The following is a 20463-nucleotide window of genomic DNA, read 5'->3' as shown; positions in this document are numbered from 1 at the left end:
AATTGAATCATTGCTTTTCTTTTGTTCCATGATTTTACTTGTTTGTGTACATTATGTGTGTGCACTTGATTTACTCAGAGTTGTCACTTTTCTCTATGGATTACAATTTTCTATCCAAAACCAGTCATTGCCAAATGAACTGCAGTTGTTGAATATCATCATATTTGGAATGCATCATTAATGTGAATATATATTTCTGCTGCTGTCTACAAATTGAGTTTTAGAGTTAATCCTGTTCCACTGTATGTTAATAATACTGTATTTCCACTCTATGTTAATAATACTGTATTTATTTAGTTATTAATACTGAAGCAGCTGTAATATTCTTAACCTTAGGATTTCCTGATGTAACTTATTTATTTGCTTGGAAGTTTACACAAAATCCTCTGTGAACTGGATCCTATAGTAGATTTTGACGGTGAATATTAAAGCTAGAAAATCAGAAAGAGTGCTCGTAAATATCTGTTGATGTGACTTCAGCCTTAAAACTTGTCTCTGCTTGTGGGTTTCTGCAGGAGGCCGGGTTGGAGAACGCTGCCATGGACATGACCCTGTTCCTAAAGCTACAGAAGAGGGTGCGAGAGCTGGAGCTGGAGAGGAAGAAGCTGCAAGCACACCTGGACAAGAAAGAAGAACTAGAAAACAAGAAATCTCAGGTAAGACATCAACCACCTCCAAGTTCAGTACTTAGTGTCAACCGGTTGGTTTGTTGTGCACTTTCCAAGGTTCTTTGTAGCACTTTCTATCTGCATCCTAACCACTCAGCCAGTTCCATGTCTCAATACAAGAGTATCAATCTTATCAACCTTTCATTTTTATACTGAGTTTTTACCAAAGCTCCCCAAAGACTATATAAAATCAGTGTGTCATCTGCTGAACTTCAGAGTTTTTCACTTTTCTCTGGTGTACATTTTATCCTTAGCCAAGAATATGGCACTAACTAATACAGCCAGGACCCCATGTGTCTTTTTTAAAGGCTACCTTTGATATTCATTCATGCACCCATCATTTCCTCAGGCAGGTATTGATGAAAGTGTGGACTTTGATGGCTGTGGTCACGGTTTTCCTCTGCTCCATACAGAAGGGCCAGTTTTACATTGGTGTTAAGAAGCCTGATCTTGTTTGCTATATTAGGTCCTTGGAGTTCCAGATCTTCTTTAGCTGAATGAAGGCAGCCTTGCATTGCCTTGACATTGGTGTCTGTGCTGCCCTATTTGTCTATGACACTGCCAGGTAGGTGAAGGCCTGCATCTCTTCTTGCGCAAGAGTGACTGCAGTTGTGCTGGCAGTGTTAGCGTTCAGAATCTTGGTTTTTCCTCTGTGAATGTTGGGGCCAGGTTGTGCTGATGTGGCTGCCACCTTGTTGGTCTTCTCTTGCATCTGAAGATTGGTATGGGAGAGTAGGTCTAGATCATCTGCAAAGAACAGGTTGTCAAGCTGTGTCCAAGGTGTCCACTGGATCCCATTTTTTCTCCTTGCTGTGGATGTCTACATGATCCTGTCTACTGCCAGCAGGAAGAGAAATTGCAAGAGAAAACAGCATTGGCGGACTCCGGTCCTCAGTTAGAAGGCTTTCATGAGTTTCCTTCCATGGACTATCTTGCAGGTCATTCTCTAGTTACAGTTTCTGATGATTTGTACGGGTTTATATGACACTCCGTAGTGGTGGAGGAGTTTCCAAAAGGTCTCTCAGTTTGCACTGTTGAATCGCTTCTCATAGTCAATGAAGTTGACATAGAGGGGGGAAGTTTCATTTCATCGACTGTTCAATGATGAGGCGCAGTGTTGCAATCTGATCTGTATAAGATCTATCTTTATGGAAACCAGCTTGCTGATCTCTTAACTGAGCATCAACTTGTTACTTCATTCTGTTCAGGATGACTCTGTTGAACACTTTGTCTGGGGTCGATAGAAGAGTTATCGCTCTGCAGTTTGCACAGTTACTCATGTAATCTTTCTTGGGGATCTTGATGACATATCTCTCTTCTCAGTCTGAAGGCACCTTTTCCTCTTCCCAGATTATTCCACTCCTGGGCTTGGCCATGCCTACGATGTTTCAATATCTGCCTTTAGTGTCTCTGCAGGCATGTTGTCAAGTACTGCTGCCTTCCAGTTTCTCAGATGTTTGATGGCTTGCCATATTTCTTCCTTGGTTGGCCTGCTGCAGTCGATTGGCAAGTCCTTGTTAGCTGGCTGTATGTCTGATAAAGACTGTGGCATGGGCTGGTTCATCAGTTCTTCAAAGTGCCCCATTCATCTTCATTGTTGGCCTTCCTTACCCATAATTCTCTTCCCACCTTTCTCTTTAACAGGTCTTTCTGGGTTGCTGTATCTGCCGGAGTGTTTCTTTGTTGTGTCAAGTTTCCATGGCTTGCTGCTCCCTGGGTTTCTGTGGCAAGACCATAGATTAATCTTCCCTTTGCTGCTCTTAGCTTCTCTTTGCTTCCTTGTTGGCGTTGGTGTATTTGCCTTGAGCTTTTTCTTTTTCTACTCTTGTTTGGCTGGTGTAGACTGCAGATTTCTTTTCCTGTCTCTCTTCTGTACAGTCTAAGTGGAGATCCATTCTTTATGCTGGTGTTTCTTGGGACCCAGTACCTCCTGGCAGCTTGATGTCACTGTTCCATTGATCTTCTCCTACTGACGTTCTACTTTGTCTTTGCCATCCTCTAGTTCTTGCAGGACTTGAAACTTGTTACTGAAGGTGACTGAGTATTCACTTCATTTCTGTGCATTTTTGTTGATGATGGTATTTTATTGCTGGTGTTGGTTTGTTGGTTCCATCCATGCTTTCTTCAGCTTCAGCCTGGTCACTACAAGGTGATGGTCCGACACCAAGTCCGCTCCTCTCATCACACTCACATCCTTCAGGGACCTCCGGAACTTCTTGGCAATGGCGGATATGATTCCCTTTTGAATAGTCTGGTGACACCCACACTGCCTTGTGTATTCTTTTGTGTGACAATACACTCCCAACTATCACCAGACTGTTCAAAACAAAGAGATCTGTGAGTATTTTCACCATTCCCATTCATGTTGCCAAGGCCATGGTTGCCCATGACTACTTCGTACCCAGTGCTGTTGCTTCCAGTCTTGGCAATGAGGTCCCACATCAGTATGGTGATGTCTCTCCCAAGGCATTTCTCTAGGATGGACTGGGGTCTGTTATAAAATTGATCTTTTTCCTCTTCTTTACTGTCATTTGTATGTGCAATTGCACTTGATAGCATTCACGTTGATCCTCTTTTCCTTTGTGTGGAAGGTCGCTGTGATGATTCTGGGACTGTGGACTTCTCATCCAGTCAAAGCTCTGTTGCCTGCTAGCTTTAGCATCACTGGTGCTCCCTCAGCATCTGAGGTGTTCCTCATGTCCAGAATACAGCAGCCTTCCTCCTGGATCCAGTCTTTTCTTTCTGGACTGTGTCCATCTGGTGTTGCTGATGCCAATTCCGGCAAGGTTGTATTTTTTCATCTCCACTGCCACTTGGGCTGTCTTGCCTATCTTGTGCATGTTCCATGCCCCAATGGTGATGGTCTTGGTCGAAAGCAGGTGAATCTGCTGTGTAGCTTCCAGAGATCTCTGGCTTTCACCACAAGGCATCATAGCTCTCCATGATGGAGATTCCTCTCTCCCCAAGGCCAGGATGTCTTTTGGTTGATGATTCTGTAGCTAGAATTTTTTACATGGTGGGGTAGCTAGCACACACATAACCATCCCACTTTCACAGCTGGGCTTGGGACCGGCCCTGGCAGAGTTGAACTCTCATGACCGTGATCACAGGCTTCATACTTTTCAAGGGTTGACCAGCCAGCATTAACCAAGTGGATGTTAAGACCCTATTATTATACATTGTATTTTATTTACTAAGTACAATAGATGAAAGACATAGATAAGTCACCAGGCTCCACAAAACATACTTTAAAACTCCGAATTTATTAAACAAATTTTTCTCAATCCTCCCCATCTTGCTTGCTCCTGAATTTAAAGTGCTCAGAACTGGCCATAGACGTTTCAGGGTTAGATCAACACATCTTTAAACATTTAAAGCAAAACAATTTATAATGAACCCTGAAAATGGAGTTGCAGGGAGGGGTGAAAGGAGATAGCTTCTTATGCAGAAAAACAATATTTTTTCTTTTGTGTATTTATGAAGTAGGATAATGCCAAAAGTGTAGGAACAATATAACCGATCTATAATGTTTACATCTTTCACTCTTCGAGGCTAAATGCCAGTATTTTTATCGCCACCCTCTATTCACGACCTTAAGCTAGTGTTGGAGTCACGTTTGTGACCTGCATAGACATTGTTTTAAGTCAATGCTTTAGCAATTTATGACATTCTGGATTTATTTTGTCCTTTGCTCAGGTGATAGAAACAACGGAAGACAATAATCCGGACCGTGATACTGATCTTGCGTACAACAATCTGAAGGTGAGGAAATATTGAATACAAACCAGATAGCACAGTTGTGGTGTTCGTTCATGGAGACATTTCTAAAAGTAATGACAAAACCCACAAAATTCACCACATTGGACTAAAAATCCAAATGGAAATATATAACAGTTTCTTCAGTTTGCATAAGCCAGATTGGTTGATAACAGAACCCCTCTGAAATTTTTATGCCAAAATCAACTATGGAATTATACCAGAGAGCTATTTAGTTCCCAATACCCATTGAAATAGCCCCTGACCCTTTGTATTGCCCGCATTGCACTTTAATGACATTTATAAGCGTTAAAATTGCACTGAGATGTAAAATTGCTGCCATTAGCTGTAATTGTGTTTCCACAAACACCAAACATTCTCCTTTAACTGTACAGTTGTGACCATGAGGTGTGATAGTGCACCAGGCACCGGTAAATTTAACTCAGTTGGTGTGGAATTACAACAAGAGCTGTGAAATTGCTCATGAACTGTAACGTTGCCTAGCAAGCTGCAAAATGATTATATGCCTGCTACAACTGCCCCAGTGTTATAGAAATTGCTCTCACACCCTTTAAAATTCGCTCTATGACCTGCAACATATCTCCTACGACCAGTGAAATGTTAAGGGGATGTACAAAATGGCTTGATGTTCAGTTAGTTTGACAGCATGAGCTGTGAAAGTGTCTCATGACAATTTCCAACTCTGTTTGGCATGAGTGTATATTAAATTACAAAACTGTGTTAGTTGATAACCTTCATCATTAGTACATAAAGGTGCAAAGTGCTATTTTTGATTGGTATCACCGCGAGCCGCATGCTTGGTGGCGCTGGCACCTTGTTGGGTCAGAACATTTTCACTGTTATTTTCAAGACAAAGTTGTCCAGCAGCCGAGGCTTTTTCAGGATAACCAGGGTGTTCCAAAATGTACCTTCTTAAGGACCACATTTCAGGGGATTTTCAGGACACAAAAATAGACTATTGATAGTGATCAATCAGGAAATATGATATCAATCAGTACTGGGCACCGCCTACTTGATAAAGCTCATCTGTTAAGGCCGCACAAATGCTGTCCCGTGACCTGATGTAGACTGCTGTGAAATGGATCTAGTGGTTGGTTGGTTGTATGTGCCCAGAGGGCAGAAAAATCAGAATTAAAATGCCCATTGTGCCTTCGGAGCTTTCTGTTTTTTTAGCTATTTAGTATGTGAAAAGTGTGCTACAGAGGGTTCAAGGATTACTTACCAGGAAGGGGCAGTACACACTGGTCATCAATATAAAGCACATTCAAAAGAGTGCGTGTCACTGTTGATGGTGAAAACTCTGGATCATAGTTCAGCAGAAAACTGCGCTCCTGGAAGGCATAGACGGACTTGGCTTTATAGTGCCAGCTGTGTTTTATTTAATACCCTCGAGGAGGTACAGTTCCAGTGGTGGATGTCCACCAGACTCCATCCAATTGCCTGACCACTGTATGGATAGTGTCCATTGGTGTGGACAGATCACTATTTGGTGCCATTTAGTTTAAAGTCTAACCCTAGAGTGATGGATAAAAAGAGGCCATTACCTAAATAATAGAAGAAATGTCCATGGGCAAAAAACTATCCATGTCAGACCTTGTTCACAGTCTTAGGAACTCTAACACCAGTATTAATCTGGACTCAACCATTGGGTACAGATAACATTGGATGTAGTTTTGCCTTATAAGTGCTATAATTGCACGCAGCCTATCCCTACTGCTCCATGGAATTCTCTGGGAGAACAACAGGTACCACAAAGCCCAAGAAATAAAACTTTAAAAACTCAATATCAATAATTGTGTGATGAATAACACTGACAATCTTCTTGTGGAATCTGTGGACATTCTTAACTGTCCACACCCCTGCCTTCGAATGGCCTGCCTTTGTACGCCAGCCCTCAGACGATTAAAGATCATAAGCGTGTACCCCCAATGTTTGAGAAAGTGAAAGCTAAGATCCCTGCAAGGTGCGAAACCTAAAGCGACCGTTTCCAGATAACCCCCATCCAATTGTGTGAATCTGGGGCTCAGTTGCTACATCAGGAAGGCCCAGCCATTGGGTGTAATAAATGGTTTTCTGTCTTGTATATTGATGAAGCAATTGAGGAAGGGGAGGGTGCAAACATTATTCAGAGTAAATCGGGTGAGCAACAGGGAGTTCAGAAGCTTCTGGAAAGCTTAATGGACATCATTGAGGGAAGAAGTTGGTGCCCTCAAGGAAGTTATCACAGGCCTGGAGAAAAAGGTTGGGGAGGTGGTAGGCCAAAATTCAATTGCTAAAACAAGTGAGGCTGGGAGTGAAAAGGCTATTGGTGTATTAACCGTTTGGAAACCATGACAGCTACCTCTGTTGCCCTAATTCCTAGACCTGAACACAAAGCAAGCACCAATCCCCAACCCTGCCCCATTCCCCAAACCCCTAGAGAAATCAAATGTCACTCATAGAAGAGGGGACGTTCCTGGTAGAAATTCAGTTTGGGAATACCCAAGAACTGATGACTATAGAAGGAAGGCGATGTGGAATAGGGATCATGGTTTAAGGCAGTATGCTGCTGAGCCTCCCCCAACCCATTATCCTCAATCCTTAACACCGAGTCTCAGCTAGTATGGATGAAGCTACAGTGTTTCTAAGCCAGGTCCCCAAGTTGGCAGAGGGGGCAAAAGAAGAAAAGGCTTCCCTACTATATAAGGTTACATACTGGTTCCAGGGGGTTCAGGAGTGTTTCTCAATCAAAGGTAGTGATATATTTGATGTTGAGAGATTCTCTGCCCTAGGGCACCACTGGGATTTAGTAAGGGTAGTCTTTTAACATAAAGATCTGGTGGAGGGTCTGATGGCGATTGATGCACGTACAATATCTAAAGCAAATATCCAAAGTCAGATTAAGTACAAACTCAGTCTGCACGGATCTAGATGGCAATCCAGTAATTGGTGATGTCCAAGGCGAGCAAGGGATCCCCAGCTTACTGGAGACTAGTGCCGTTGATTAACTGGGAACACCCAGTAGTTTTGGAATAAACTGTGTTAGGGACTCCTCTGGGGAGAAGTACTTGGAATCGGAGGATGGGCTGTCATCTTCACCCTTGATCCCCAAAAGTGGGGGCCTGGATCATTTACCAAGTGCCATTGTTGGAGCTCTTAGCCTCTCTTGTTGAACAGGCAGAAAAATTGAAGGGAACTCTTGGCAGTAATAATGCGAGGGAGGTGCCTAATATAGTGGAGGCAAGTAATCCAACTGAGGATTCACTCAATTGTTTAAAAATTATTTCTTGGAATGTGGCAGGGATCAGCAAGATGTTGCCCAAATCAGATTGGGGACATTTTGTTGATGACCATGACATCTGCCTATTCCAAGAAACGTAGTGCCTTGCCCCTATCCATAGGAATGGGTTTACCTCCTACTGTTATAATGCGGTCCAGCTCTACTTAGGAGGACACTCAGGAGTGCAGGCGATCTGGGTTAAGACAGCTTTACCATGCAAAATTAGCCTCATCAGTATCGAATTACAAGCTATACTGGTGATCAATTTAGCTTGGCCCTCAAGAACGAGTCTGACAATAATTAATGATTATAATCTTCTGGGAGATTGAAATGCTGAGTCCTTGGTGCCAAAAGAGGTAGGTGATGCTCTCAAGGATCTGACCCTAGACCAAGACAATCAGTGGAGGATTCTACAGCTAGATCTTTCGTGTTAGATGGTCCCCTAGAGTGGCACAACTATTAGCACTAACTTTTAATTATTATCTAAGAGCAGCGAATGGAAGGACAATCTCTGACAAGGAGGACATAATTACTTTTAATAGACTGGGCCCCACCAGCCGCATTGACTACTTTATAATGGGTTAAGTCTTAGGCCATTTCTGATGGACCTGGTTGTCTTGGGTAGAAGGACAGTGATCATAACGCATTGACCTGGACCTTAGAGGGCAGTACAGTTGAGAAGCAACTGACCCAGGGTAGCAGGTGTGTTGGGGATGTCTCACAGTCAAATAATGGAAACACAATCCGCTGGGAGTGGGTGACTAAACACTCTGAAGTTTTAGGAAAGCTCTCGCAATGTATAAGCTGGAAGTTGAAAAGCTTAATGCCCTCCCCCGGAGCAGAACTTATTAGAATTGCAGGAGAACCACAAACGTTTTTACAGACAGATCAAAGATTTCTTAACCCAAGGAAAAATGTTGGTACCTCCAATGCTAGGGAGTTGTCCTGGTACAATAAATCTTGCAGGGATGCTAAAGTAGATTTATTAAGGGCAGTTAAATTGAAATGTAGGCCAGACTGGTCAAGGTACAGAGTTGTATATAAGTGTGAACCAGCTAAAGCAAAGAGAGACTGGGAAAGCATAATGTGGGAAAACCCGTACTCTGCAATGTTAACTCAGGAGAATAGATAATTTTGGAAAGTTGCTTCAGATTGTGCTACAGGATCCAAAAGAGACCTGGGGTTTTTCATCCAACCACAGGAATGGGTCGCCCACTTTGGTAATATATATGCTTGTATTGAAGAGCCAGGAAGGGAAGGTGAGGATCCCCCCAATGCTTTTGAACTCAGCGATTCAAGGTCATTGAAATTTGTTCTCAGTGAAACTGCGGTGGCCATGAAATCCTGCCATGCATCTAAAGCCCAAGGTCCAGACACAATACCAAATGACCTTTATATGGCCCACCAAGACGCATGGGGTCGATACATAAATTTAATATCTAGTGCTATCTTACAGGGATTCAAGATTCCTCCTTCTTGGAAGTTGTCAGAGATGATCCCAATATATGATAAAAAGGGGCAGCACATCGAACCAGCTAACTACAGACCAATTAGTCTGATTGATATATTGCAAAAAATTATTTGTAAACAGGTGCTGGCCCATTTGCAAGCCTGGATGCAAACCAATAAAATTTTATCGGCTGTCCAGGCTGGTTTTTGGAATAACATCAGCCAATTGATCAGGTGTTTCGATTTAATTGCATTTACTGGACCCTGTCAGTAATCGACAGAGGTAAACTTTATGTTGCCTTTGTCAATTTGAGTACAGCCTTCGATTTAGTACCAAGGGGCAAGTTGGGGAGAGTGGTACTGCGAACCTGTTGGATATTTTAATATTGCTGCATTCGGAAAATTGTGCCAGAGTTAGATGGGGGAGCAAGGCCAGCTGACAGATCCCTTCAGGATTGACTGAGAAGTTAGGCAGGGCTGTGTCTTTGTACAAGCTCTGTTCTCCCTGTATATTAACGAAGTAGTTGATTTTCTGGGCGGAGACAGATGCAACTCACCAAACGTGGGTGGTCGTTGGGTGCCTGCCCTACTGTTTGCAGACGACACACGTTTGCTATCAAAATCCCCCTAGCGGTTACAGCACCTGTTAAATGATTTTAACACCTTTTGTGGGGAGCAGGGGCTTGAGTTAAACAGCTTAAAGACAAAGTTTATTGTTTTCAGCCCAACAACCCAAAAGAAATGGGGAATGATTGTAGAAAATAGTATAATCGAACAGGTGTCTAGTTTCAACTACTTGGGTATAAGATTAATGCCTAATTACAACTGGGATTCACAACTTGAAAAAACACACTTATTATTAACCTACCGAACTGCAAGTATAGTGCAACCCAAAAAGTACACTTCAAAAAGGGTTGCACCAGTCTTAGAGATGCACAATGTGAAGGCATTGGGAGCTGCTATGTATGGTTCAGAAATCTCTGGATGTGAGAACATTCGGATACTGGTAACAGCTGAAAATAAGTTCCTAAGATCATTACTGGGACTTCTGTGAGTACTCCTTTGGTCTCAGTTTTTCTGGACTTGGCCCAAAGGAGAGTAAGAGAGAAGGTCGAATGCAGAATTCTGATTTGCTGGAATAGGCTATAGTCTTTCCCAGCTCTTGAACCATACCGGGTGGGACTAAGATATCTTATGTTGCCAGGGAGGGCTTTAAAAATTCCATGGTTGAAATGCATGAAAAATCTGTTGAGTAGACTAGAACAGGAGAGATTTTGGTTATGGCCAGACAATCTAAGCTCAGTCTCAAAATCTGGCTTGCAGAGCATCTGGTAGTCCAAGGGGTAACTAGATGCAAGAGTACATTAACTAGGGAGTTCTTGGATTGTACAACAACCCCCTGGTACAAGTCCACAATTGACAACTTAGTTCCATCCCTTGCACGCAAATTGTACATGCAGTTCAGGTACAAATCAGTACTGACAAAAGTGTTTTGTAGTAAATGGTCAGACGCAGCAGTAAAGGACGACTTAAGGCCAGTCTGTGTGGGAGCACCCGAGTCGCTTATTCATTTATTATTATTTTTTTTGTCCCTCGTATGCTTCACAAATGGTCAAATGGATAGCTCCTCTTTGCAGGAATCTGGGAGTTAGGAGGGATTTGGAGGCTTTTAGAATTCTTAGTACGATACTAACAGTGATGGTCTTCTCCACTACTAAATGTGCACCAAGTGTATCCAAGCTAATGGCTAGACAATGCATTTTATCATAGGGGTTGAGGTTTTGTCCCTCTTTCATTCTGATAGAAAAAACCTGGAAATGATCCACTTAATGCAAATAGAAAATTCTTTATATTATCTATTTTTATTTGTTTGGCTTTGATTTAATATCTTTTTAACAGATATATGTGAGTTAAGTCCCTATTTTAAATTGTGCTCTTTCTCGTATCTATTTGATGCTTACATAGCATGATATAGGCTATGTTTGCGCATTTCACTTAAGGATATTTTGATCTATGTCAGAGATGTTGCTGGATTTATTGAATAATTCCGCTAGAAACCTACAAAGTGATTTGGTACTTTGCTTTTACCTTAGCTTTAAAGTGGTGGAACACTGACCTCTGTACTAAATGTAAAGGGGAATGAATGTGCTATTTAATGTATTTATATGTTTTTATTATTTTGTTGTACCTATGTCTTTTTAAAATGATTCTTTCATGACCCTGGTGCTCGAAATTAAGCTTTATAAACTGTAAACCGGTATTCTCCAGCTTTGAGGAAGGCAAAGCTGGGCTGCAAAAAGTTTTAAAGACTCTGGCGCCTTGACTACTCTGGATCAGTTGGGTGGCACTGAAGGCCTTGAGGGACTAAACAACTGGTTTGTTCTGCAAAATCTGAATTCTATACCAGTAAAATTGGGGGGGGGGGGCAAGAAGATGTTCCAAATTGTGTATGTCTTCTTTTCTCCTAAATGTGCAGCAAATACAATTGAGAATACTCAGGAGTTGGCGCATAAGATGTCCAATATTTCTGAAGATAAGATCTCCACTATCCTCAACTCTTTGACTCCCTAGTGAGTCCTCATCTTCCTTGGCAGTCAATGCAGTAGTTTTAATTAGCCTTGTATTGTCGGAGGACACGTTTTTGCCTTCAGCAATGAAGAACATAGACCAGGGCACAAATCTGGACCACTGGAGCCTCTTTCCTTGGAAAAGTTAATTTTGGCTGCTAGGTTATTAATGTCTGGATCACCTCTAGATCCTCTGCATCCTGCCCAGTCAAACACAGCAGTTGAGGTTCTTGGTCCTTAGACTTCCTCTACTTGAGGTTTACAATAGCTCCTTGAGTAGTTGCTATGTACCAGCAGCATGGAAAAATGTCCTGATTGTCCCTCAGCTAAGAAAATAATCTAGGGACAACCATGCCATCCTTTCTAATTTTCGACTAATATCTCTTTTACCATATGCTGTTAAGATCTTGGTGAAACATGTTAATCAACTCCTGTCTAGGTTACTGGATAAAGGCCAAATTTTAGTCATAGCCCAGTCGCAGTTTTGACCATTACATAGAACGGAGACTGCCCTGTTAGTCATGGTCAGTGACCTACGAATGCTGACAAAGGAGAGCCCTCGGCTCCTATGCTATTAGACCTTTCCACAGCTTTTGATACAGTATTACATATTACTCCACTTACCCAGCTGCAGGAAATTGGTGTTGGGGGGAACATAGATTTATTTAGCTCTGTTTATTTACCTCTCTATATATATGAGAATATGAAACATTGAATAAACGCGTCCCCCAGGGGTCAGCAATAAGCCAGAGGCTTTTCAACATTTACATATGTCCGTTGGTGAAGTTGATAAAATCCTTTGTCCTTTGGTGTATGAGCTATGCTGAAGATTCCCAACCTACCATATATTGGAATAGGTCGGGCGTGGACCCTCTTAAACTCTGCCATCAGTGTATGCCTGCAGTGTCAGCTTGGTTGCAACAAAACTTGTTTAAGTTTAATTCTGACATGATGGGGGTCCTCTGGATAAGCCATTTTTACCTCCATAGCCCTTTCTCTCAGGACTTCTGGCCATGCTCCTGGTTCGTCATGCCAACCCTGGCTAAGACAGTTAAAAATCTGAGGGTATGTCTAGTGCCAGAACCTTCATCATCATGGGAGGTCAAGCATGTAGTGTTGACTTGCTTCTTTCTTTTGAAGGTGCTCAAAAATGTTGTCCTTTCTTCCAGAAATGTACCTCCTGTGGTGATTCAGGCTACTATGCTGATCTGCCTGGAAACAATTCAATTTTTAGGTATAGACACAGGCCTAATAAGGAATTTGCAGAGAGGTCAGAATGCAGCTAATTTCCTTCTGCCTCTGTAGCCTTAAAGGCATTCCACTGGCTTCTGGCACAAAAAAGGTTGTCTTTAAGTCACTGTGCCATGTTTACATAGCAGCCCACCATATTGGCCCAGACTGTTTATTGCAGAAATTTATGAACTATGTTGTTTACAATCCTTTGATGCACTGACTGCTGTTGGTCTTACCAAGAACCAAGCGGACTCGCTCAGTTGGGAAAGCATTCTCCGTTTGGGCTATAAAACTCTCGAATGAACTCCCTCGCACTCTTCGTAAGAGTCCTCTTTTATTACATTTTAGGAAAACCTTGAAGACTTGGCTTTTCAGGAACCAGGACTTCGCTCTTGTTGGCAGTGTGTGATGCTCCATTGGCACAAGGAAACCCCTACACATATTTGTTGGGCTTCAGAAATTTTCAAACATAACAACTTCTTGGGTTGTATTCTGTATGCCCATTTTCCATTGTCCCTGAAATTTACAAAGCACCAAATAAGGATTCTGGCAATATGTGAAATGAGATACCACCTTAATATTAACTCCAACTCCCACCATAAAGAGTGGAAGAAGGGAATCATATGTGACTAAGAGACACTATGGGGGTCATTCCTACCCTGGCGGTCATGGACCGTCAGGGCAGGGGACGGAGGAAGCACCGCCAACAGGCTGGCGGTGCTTCAGGGGCCATTCTGACCGTGGCGGTAAAGCCGCGGTCAGAAAAGGGAAACCAGCGGTTTCCCACCGGTTTTCCCCTGCCCCAGGGAATCCTCCACGGCGGCGCTGCAAGCAGCGCCGCCATGGGGATTCCGACCCCCTTCCCGCCATCCTGTTACACATGGGCACTGCAGGGGCCCCCTAACAGGGCCCCATTAAGATTTTCAGTGTCTGCAACTGCACCCGTCGCACACCAGCAACTCCGCCGGCTCCATTCGGAGCTGGCTTCATCGTTGCTGGGGCTTTCCCGCTGGGCGGGCGGGCGGCCTTTTGGCGGTCGCCCGCCAGCCCAGCGGGAAGGTCAAAATGACTGCCGCGGTCATTTGACCGCGGTACGGTCTTTTGGCGGTCACCGCCTGGCGGGCAGCACCCGCCGCCCGCCGGGGTAGGAATGACCCCCTATGAGTCTGTCACTGAGTGTGTGAGAGTTTGAATGACTCAGTTACAAAGTTGATGCAGTGAGACATGAATTGAATATGTACCTGCACACATTTTCTTGTTGTGTGCAGGTACTGGTATTTACTCAAAGCATCTGAAAATGTGGCCTCTAGGTGTTGATGATATATCATTCTACATTATTGAATAGCCTATGTACATGCATAATTGTGTAAATATTAGTGATATCATTACTAATATTGTACATAATGCAACCTTGTATTGTATGTGTGAAATAATGTTTGCCAACAGCAGAGTGTGAATTAAGATTAATTTTGCCCCTTAATTGTTGTACTTCGTATCTTGGGATGTTTTTTGTGGTTAGTATCTTTTGCAAAACCCTTTAGTGTGCCTACTACTACTCTGTGATGGAACCACTAAATGTCTGGGCTAGCCTTAGACACAACAAACAGTATTCTCAAGACCCCTTGGTACTCAGTTCATAAATAGAATGTTGTGCAGACGGACTTTAAAATATAATGGAATACACAACACTAGGCTGGATCTACAAATACTGGATGTAGTCTCTTCGTAATTTGCCACGGTCATTACATACCAAAAGGTCATTCACATTATGTAGATGAGCAATGTAAATAATTGAGAGATAAACAATGAAGTAAATTGGTCCAAAACATAAGTACAAAGATGTAATGCATATAGGTTGATGGCAGAGAGTGAACTAGAGCAAGTACATAGCCTAAAGGGATGTAAGTATCAGTGTGCACGACCAGAAAACTGGTATTCAGAATGGAAGGGTAAAGACAGAATCAGACACTCACAGGATCTGCGGTTTATCGGTAAGCAGAGCAGATCTCAGGCTTGCTAATGCTGGTGGTTCTAACCTTCTGTCAGCCATTGGGCAACTATGAAGATCAAGGAATACAGGCAGAGAAGCACAAACTGTGTTTTTTTGTCATTGATTGAGGATTAACTTGGTGCATCAGAGCCCGACATGTCACTTAGTTTTGTGCTATGGTTGTGCTTCTGTCACTGCTGTAGAAGCTAAACTGGAGTGGTCATGGATTTACTGCTTTTGAAATGCTGTCTTTTTATGTGTCCCTGGAGGAGTGTGATGGGTCTACTATCAGAGAGTTGGCCATACCTGTCTGTAAGCAACTGACTAAAATGAGCACTAATTTCAATGCAATTTGCATGATGCATGCTGAAAAACTCTATCTAGGCACTTTTGAGATCTAACCATCGGGTGTTAAGTCAGTTTTCCTAAATGTCATTTTTGAGGAATGAAATTTGAATTAGCACTAAAATCACTATACTTCTAATCTAATGGCGATATATTTTGGGCATCTCTATGAAGCAGCAAAGGTCCACCTCATGGCACAGAAAAAAAAAATGAATGTAACAGAAAGTTTATACATTCGGGTCACCAAGCATAATAAATATGCGGTTTTCAGTCTGCTAACAGTCTGGATTACTGCTGGAAAAGATTTCTTGAGTTGGCATTATTGCCTCTGTTACTAATTTGTCTTCTATGACTTCTTGCACAGTTCTACATTTGTAGACAGCAGTTTCATTAAAAACAAGGAATACATTCCTTATCATCTAATGGAAACATTCTAGCCAAGATTGTGAACTACAAATCCCCACACAGCTGTCTCCTGCGTACTGAAGGTTCCAAGCAACTGCTGTTGACTAATGAGAACTTGGCAGAAGAAACATCTGTACCAGCAAACTACACACTCAGACCTTCAAATGAGAGCAGTTAATAGGTCCTGCTGTGACTATTCAAAGCTCTGTTTCATTGCATATAATGTGTACAGCCCTTCTAGGAGCAGCAACCACAGAACTGGGCGCAGGATTTACCAAGAAGTAGAACCCATGAATGTCTGATAAGGAAATAACTCATGGAATGTTGTGAAAGCAGTAATGCACTCTGCAACAACACTAAGAGGAAATGTGCCTTGTGAGAATAGAGTTGCATCATAATTTTGTTTAGTTGGTACCCATCAGTCTCTTTAGAAAAAAAATAGATAGGAGTAGTCCAAGGTTGGATTAGCCTTAGAGGGAAAAATTGTCCATTTTAATTATATTTCTAACACAATGATTTCTGTTTCAGAAATAGGTGCATTCCGGTTAGATGACTTGAGTACGCGTTATGCCAGTGCTACCCCTTGAAATTGTAAATTGATGATCCAGCCATTGAGACCTGTGAAAATGAGACTCAAGTCTACCTGGGATACCAACGGGCAGAAATAGGCATGCTGCACTGCTCTCGCTGTAACTTAGTGCCAGGAGTGAGTTCCCCACTGAACAATCAGCCCACGGCACACCAGAGGGCACAGCTACTCAGCTTGATTTTGCTTCCTCTCAAGTAGATTTTCTACTCGAGTGGCAGCCATCTGACCACGAACAGTCGTGACTGCTTGCGTTAGAAAAACCTCACCAGATGTCCTCCTAGGGACCAGAAATTGCGCAAGGGATGCCAAATCTTGCTTGCGTTTGCTAACTTATTGTTCTGGAGCCACGCACAAGAAAAAAAAATGCCACGTAGCGATTGGCGTAATTTGGCTGGAGCTTCAGGTTAGAAGAGGAAGACAGGGTCTCCAAAATTCCACCAACTCCCCAGGTTGAACAGAATATTTCACCCTCCCCTAATTGAAATACTACAGTTTTCCCAATTGTACGTTTGCCAAAAACACTGAAAAAATACTATCTGGTATGTGTTATATTTAATAGCTTTAAGAAAACCTATCACCTCCTAAGGAAATCTCCCTTGTCTTGGCCAACCCCACCAACTTCCACCCTATTATTTTTATTCATAAGACAAATTATTTAGAAAGCAGTTGTCTCCCAGCTACAGGAGCCTTTCAACAAGAATAATTGTGGCAGGAATTAGTGGTTCACTAGGAACTTATTTATTTAAGGTAATTGTGAATTGTACCAACCACAATTCCCCTATCACTTTTACTCCGAGAAAAAATATTGATAAAGCAGTTGCCACCCAGCTACAGGAACATTTCGGCAAGAATAACTGTGGCAACAAATAGAGGTTCACTAGGAACGTATTTATCTAAGGTAATTGTGAATGGTACTTACCACAAATACCGCAGGTCTTATATTTAAAAAAAACATTTATTGACAAAATTCACAAAAACAGCAATTGTGCTGTGCTTGAAGAGTGAACACCCAGCGACGTGCATAAAAGAAAGTGTCAAGTGCCTATATCCAACACAAGCAGGCAATTAACACAGGCTACAGGAAGCGGTGGGTGAACAAATGGCCAATTGCATCCAATGTATGGAATACAGGAGCCAATAGCAAATTGCTTGCACGTGTCAATGGTGTTTCAACCTATCAATGAAGTTGATGTTCAAGCCAAGAGTAATATAAGAGCACTGCAATGGCTGTGAGCAAAAGAGAAATGAATCAGTATGATGTGCATTAGTAATCAAATGAAAAGGGGGGAAGCAACAGTAAGGAGACTCACTACACGGAGTGGTGTCATTAAAGTGCCTAACTCAGCGTGATAGTATCAGACACAAGGCGGAAGTGTCGCCCTTGACTTCCGCGACCACTCTTTTTATTGTTCAACAACCCCTCTTGGACGGAAATTCTTTGGCGATTATATTTAATTTTATTAACATTAAAACAAGAATGTCATAATATAATGATACCAAAGGTGCTTCTGTACAGGGATGGCGCAGTGCAGACTGCAAGGTGAAAAAAGTGCACTGGTGGTATATACACATATACATGTGACTGGAGCAAATGATGTGTTATGATAGGATATCTGTCCTTTGGATATTCACATCCACATTAACAAACCTAAAAACCAGTCCACACTTATGTGTTCTGTTGACGTTTCGACCCTAATAACAGATTAATCAGTGAAGTGTTATCATTAAGACGGCAAATAATATGGAGACTCCTTAAAACAAACAAAAGTCTGAAAAACTTCCTTCAGTATTAGCACCAAAAAAGCCTTATTTTACCAGAGGATATACAGTTACTCTCCATTGCTCTCCATGGAAGATCCAGGTCGAAGAGGCTTCTCCTGATTGTTGAAAACAAAAGATTCTTTGTGGTAAAATAGTGGTGCATATATATATTTCTGTGCCACAATGGTGATAGAATTGAAGAACTGTAGCCCTTGCTTTTTTGTGCCATAACATATCTTCCATGTCTCCACCTCTTGGTGGTTTCCTTATGGCTTTCAATGCCCTGCTAGTTGACATTATTTTTAGTATTGTCTTTGTTAGAAATGGGGTCTCTTGTTGGCAGTGGTTTGCACCCTGTCCAAGTAGGGACCCTCACTCTAGTCAGGGTAAGTGAGTTACACACCTAAGATAACCCCTGCTCACCCCCTTGGTAGCTTGGCACGAGCAGTCAGGCTTGTCTCAAAGGCAAACACACACACAGTAACACAGAAAAGTACTCCACACCAGTTTAGAATAATAGCCAATATTTATCTGAGTAAAACAAGACCAAAACACCAAAAACCCAACATACACAAGCAAAAATATGAATTTTCAAGGATTAAACTTCAGCGCTTAAAAACACAATATCTCCAACTGGGGCTATCACAACATCATTGGGGGAGTAGTTTCCACCAGTCTGACACCACTTGCAAGGAAGTGAGGGCCAGTCACGGAGCCAGACGGACCCCCAGGTACTGTACCTTTCAAAACAATGAAACAAAGACAAAGGATTCAGGGAGGTGAGGCGTCGCTGGAGCCAGCACTGCGTCGGTTCCATTCTGTTACCGGGAAGGTGAGGCGTCAGTTCCTTACAGTTGCAGGGGAGGTGATGTGGTGTTTGTGGCGAGACGTTGGTTCTTTACAATCCGGCGGGTTCGATGAATCAAGCAGGTTTGACACGAGACGTCGACTTTGCGGTGTCACAATCACACCACGGGGCTACAGGTGCTACGGCAGAGTCAGGGTTGGATATTCCGGACATCGGGAACACAGCATCCAGGACTCACTCTGTGGCGGGACTTCGGGGGCACTGCAGCGGCACTGGGCCTGCAGTGTTGGTCGTGGTCGTTGCACTCAGCAGGGACCACGGCTCTAGTGCAGGCGGCGGCGCGGACTCAGACAGCGGCACTGGTTCCGAAGTCACTCTGGAGTCTATGTATTTGGTTTCTTCTTGATTTCACCAGAACTCACTTCCAAGGGCCCAAGGACTGGATTTGGCACCACTTGGCAAGTTGGGACTCTCAGCAAGAACGCCCAGGTGCTGGCAGATGAAGTCTGTGATGTCCCTGAGACTTCACTACAGGACTTCACTACAGGAGGCAAACTCAGTTCAAGCCCTTGGAGAACCTTTAAAAGCAGGATGGAGAAAGCAAAGTCCAGTCCTTTCACTCCCAGGGCAGAAATAGCAGCAGCAGGCCAGCACACCAGAGTGGCAGGTCCTCCTCAAGCATCCAGCCATTCTCCCTGGCAGAACGTCCTCAGTCCAGAAGTGTTCAGAAGTGTTCTGAAGTTGTAAGGTCAGCAGTCTGAGACTTGCATTCATTTCTGCCTTTGAAGTAGGCAAGCTTCAAAGGAAAGTCTTTGTAGTGCACAAGACCCTGCCTCTCCCTGTCCTGGTCCCAGACACACTCAAGGGGATTGGCGAATGATTTGTGTAAGGACAGGCAAAGCCCTATTCAGGTGCAAGTGTCAGCTTCTCCCTCCACTCTAGCCCAGGAAGACCCATCAGGATATGCAGGACACACCCCAGCTCCCTTTGTGTGACTGTCTAGAGCAGTGGTTCCCAACCCATGGTCCGGGGACCCCTGGGGGTTTGTGAAGCTTCCTCGGAGGGTCGGCAAGGGCTCAGAAAATTATATAATATTAATTAGGTCCCCAGCTTTCAGTATTGACTCAGGAGGGGTCCCGGATTCCAATAATTAATCATTGGGGGTCCCCGGGTTCCGATGATGAAAAAGTGGGGGTCTACAGAAGTCAAAATGTTGGTAACCACTGGTCTAGAGTGAATTCACAAACAGCCCAAGTGTCAGTCTGACCCAGATGTGTATGCCACAGCCAGGCAGAGGCATAGAATGGTTAAGAAAGAAAATACCCACCACTTTCTAAAAGTGGTATTTTCAAAGTTACAGTCTAAAAACCAACTTCACAAAAAGATATATTTTTAAATTGTGGGTTTAGAGACCCCAAACTCCGAATGTCTATCTGCTCCCAAAGGGAAACTGCACTTTAAAGATATTTCAAGGCAATCCCTATGTTAATTTATGGGAGAGATAGGCCTTGCAATAGTGAAAGCCCAAATTTAGCAGAATTTCACTATAAGGATATGTAAAACACACCAGTACATGTCCTACCTTTTAAATACACTGCACCATGCCCATGGG

The 20463-nt window shown here is 43.0% G+C and overlaps 1 protein-coding gene across 2 annotated transcripts in view; it reads left to right on the top strand.

Annotated features, from left to right (window-relative positions):
* MYO5B (myosin VB) overlaps positions 1 to 20463 on the top strand; it is an 842958-nt gene that overhangs the window by 723225 nt on the left and 99270 nt on the right. For both annotated transcript variants that reach the window (XM_069219220.1, XM_069219218.1), the window contains exons 26-27: positions 516 to 656; positions 4365 to 4430. In XM_069219220.1, the coding sequence (XP_069075321.1) occupies positions 516 to 656; positions 4365 to 4430 (207 nt within the window). The remainder of the gene's footprint in view (positions 1 to 515; positions 657 to 4364; positions 4431 to 20463) is intronic.

The sequence above is a fragment of the Pleurodeles waltl genome, chromosome 1_1, assembly GCF_031143425.1.
Source record: "Pleurodeles waltl isolate 20211129_DDA chromosome 1_1, aPleWal1.hap1.20221129, whole genome shotgun sequence".
Classification (NCBI taxonomy): Eukaryota; Metazoa; Chordata; class Amphibia; order Caudata; family Salamandridae; genus Pleurodeles; species Pleurodeles waltl.
Note: the sequence above shows the minus strand (reverse complement) of the source record. Positions and strands in the feature narration are given on the sequence as shown.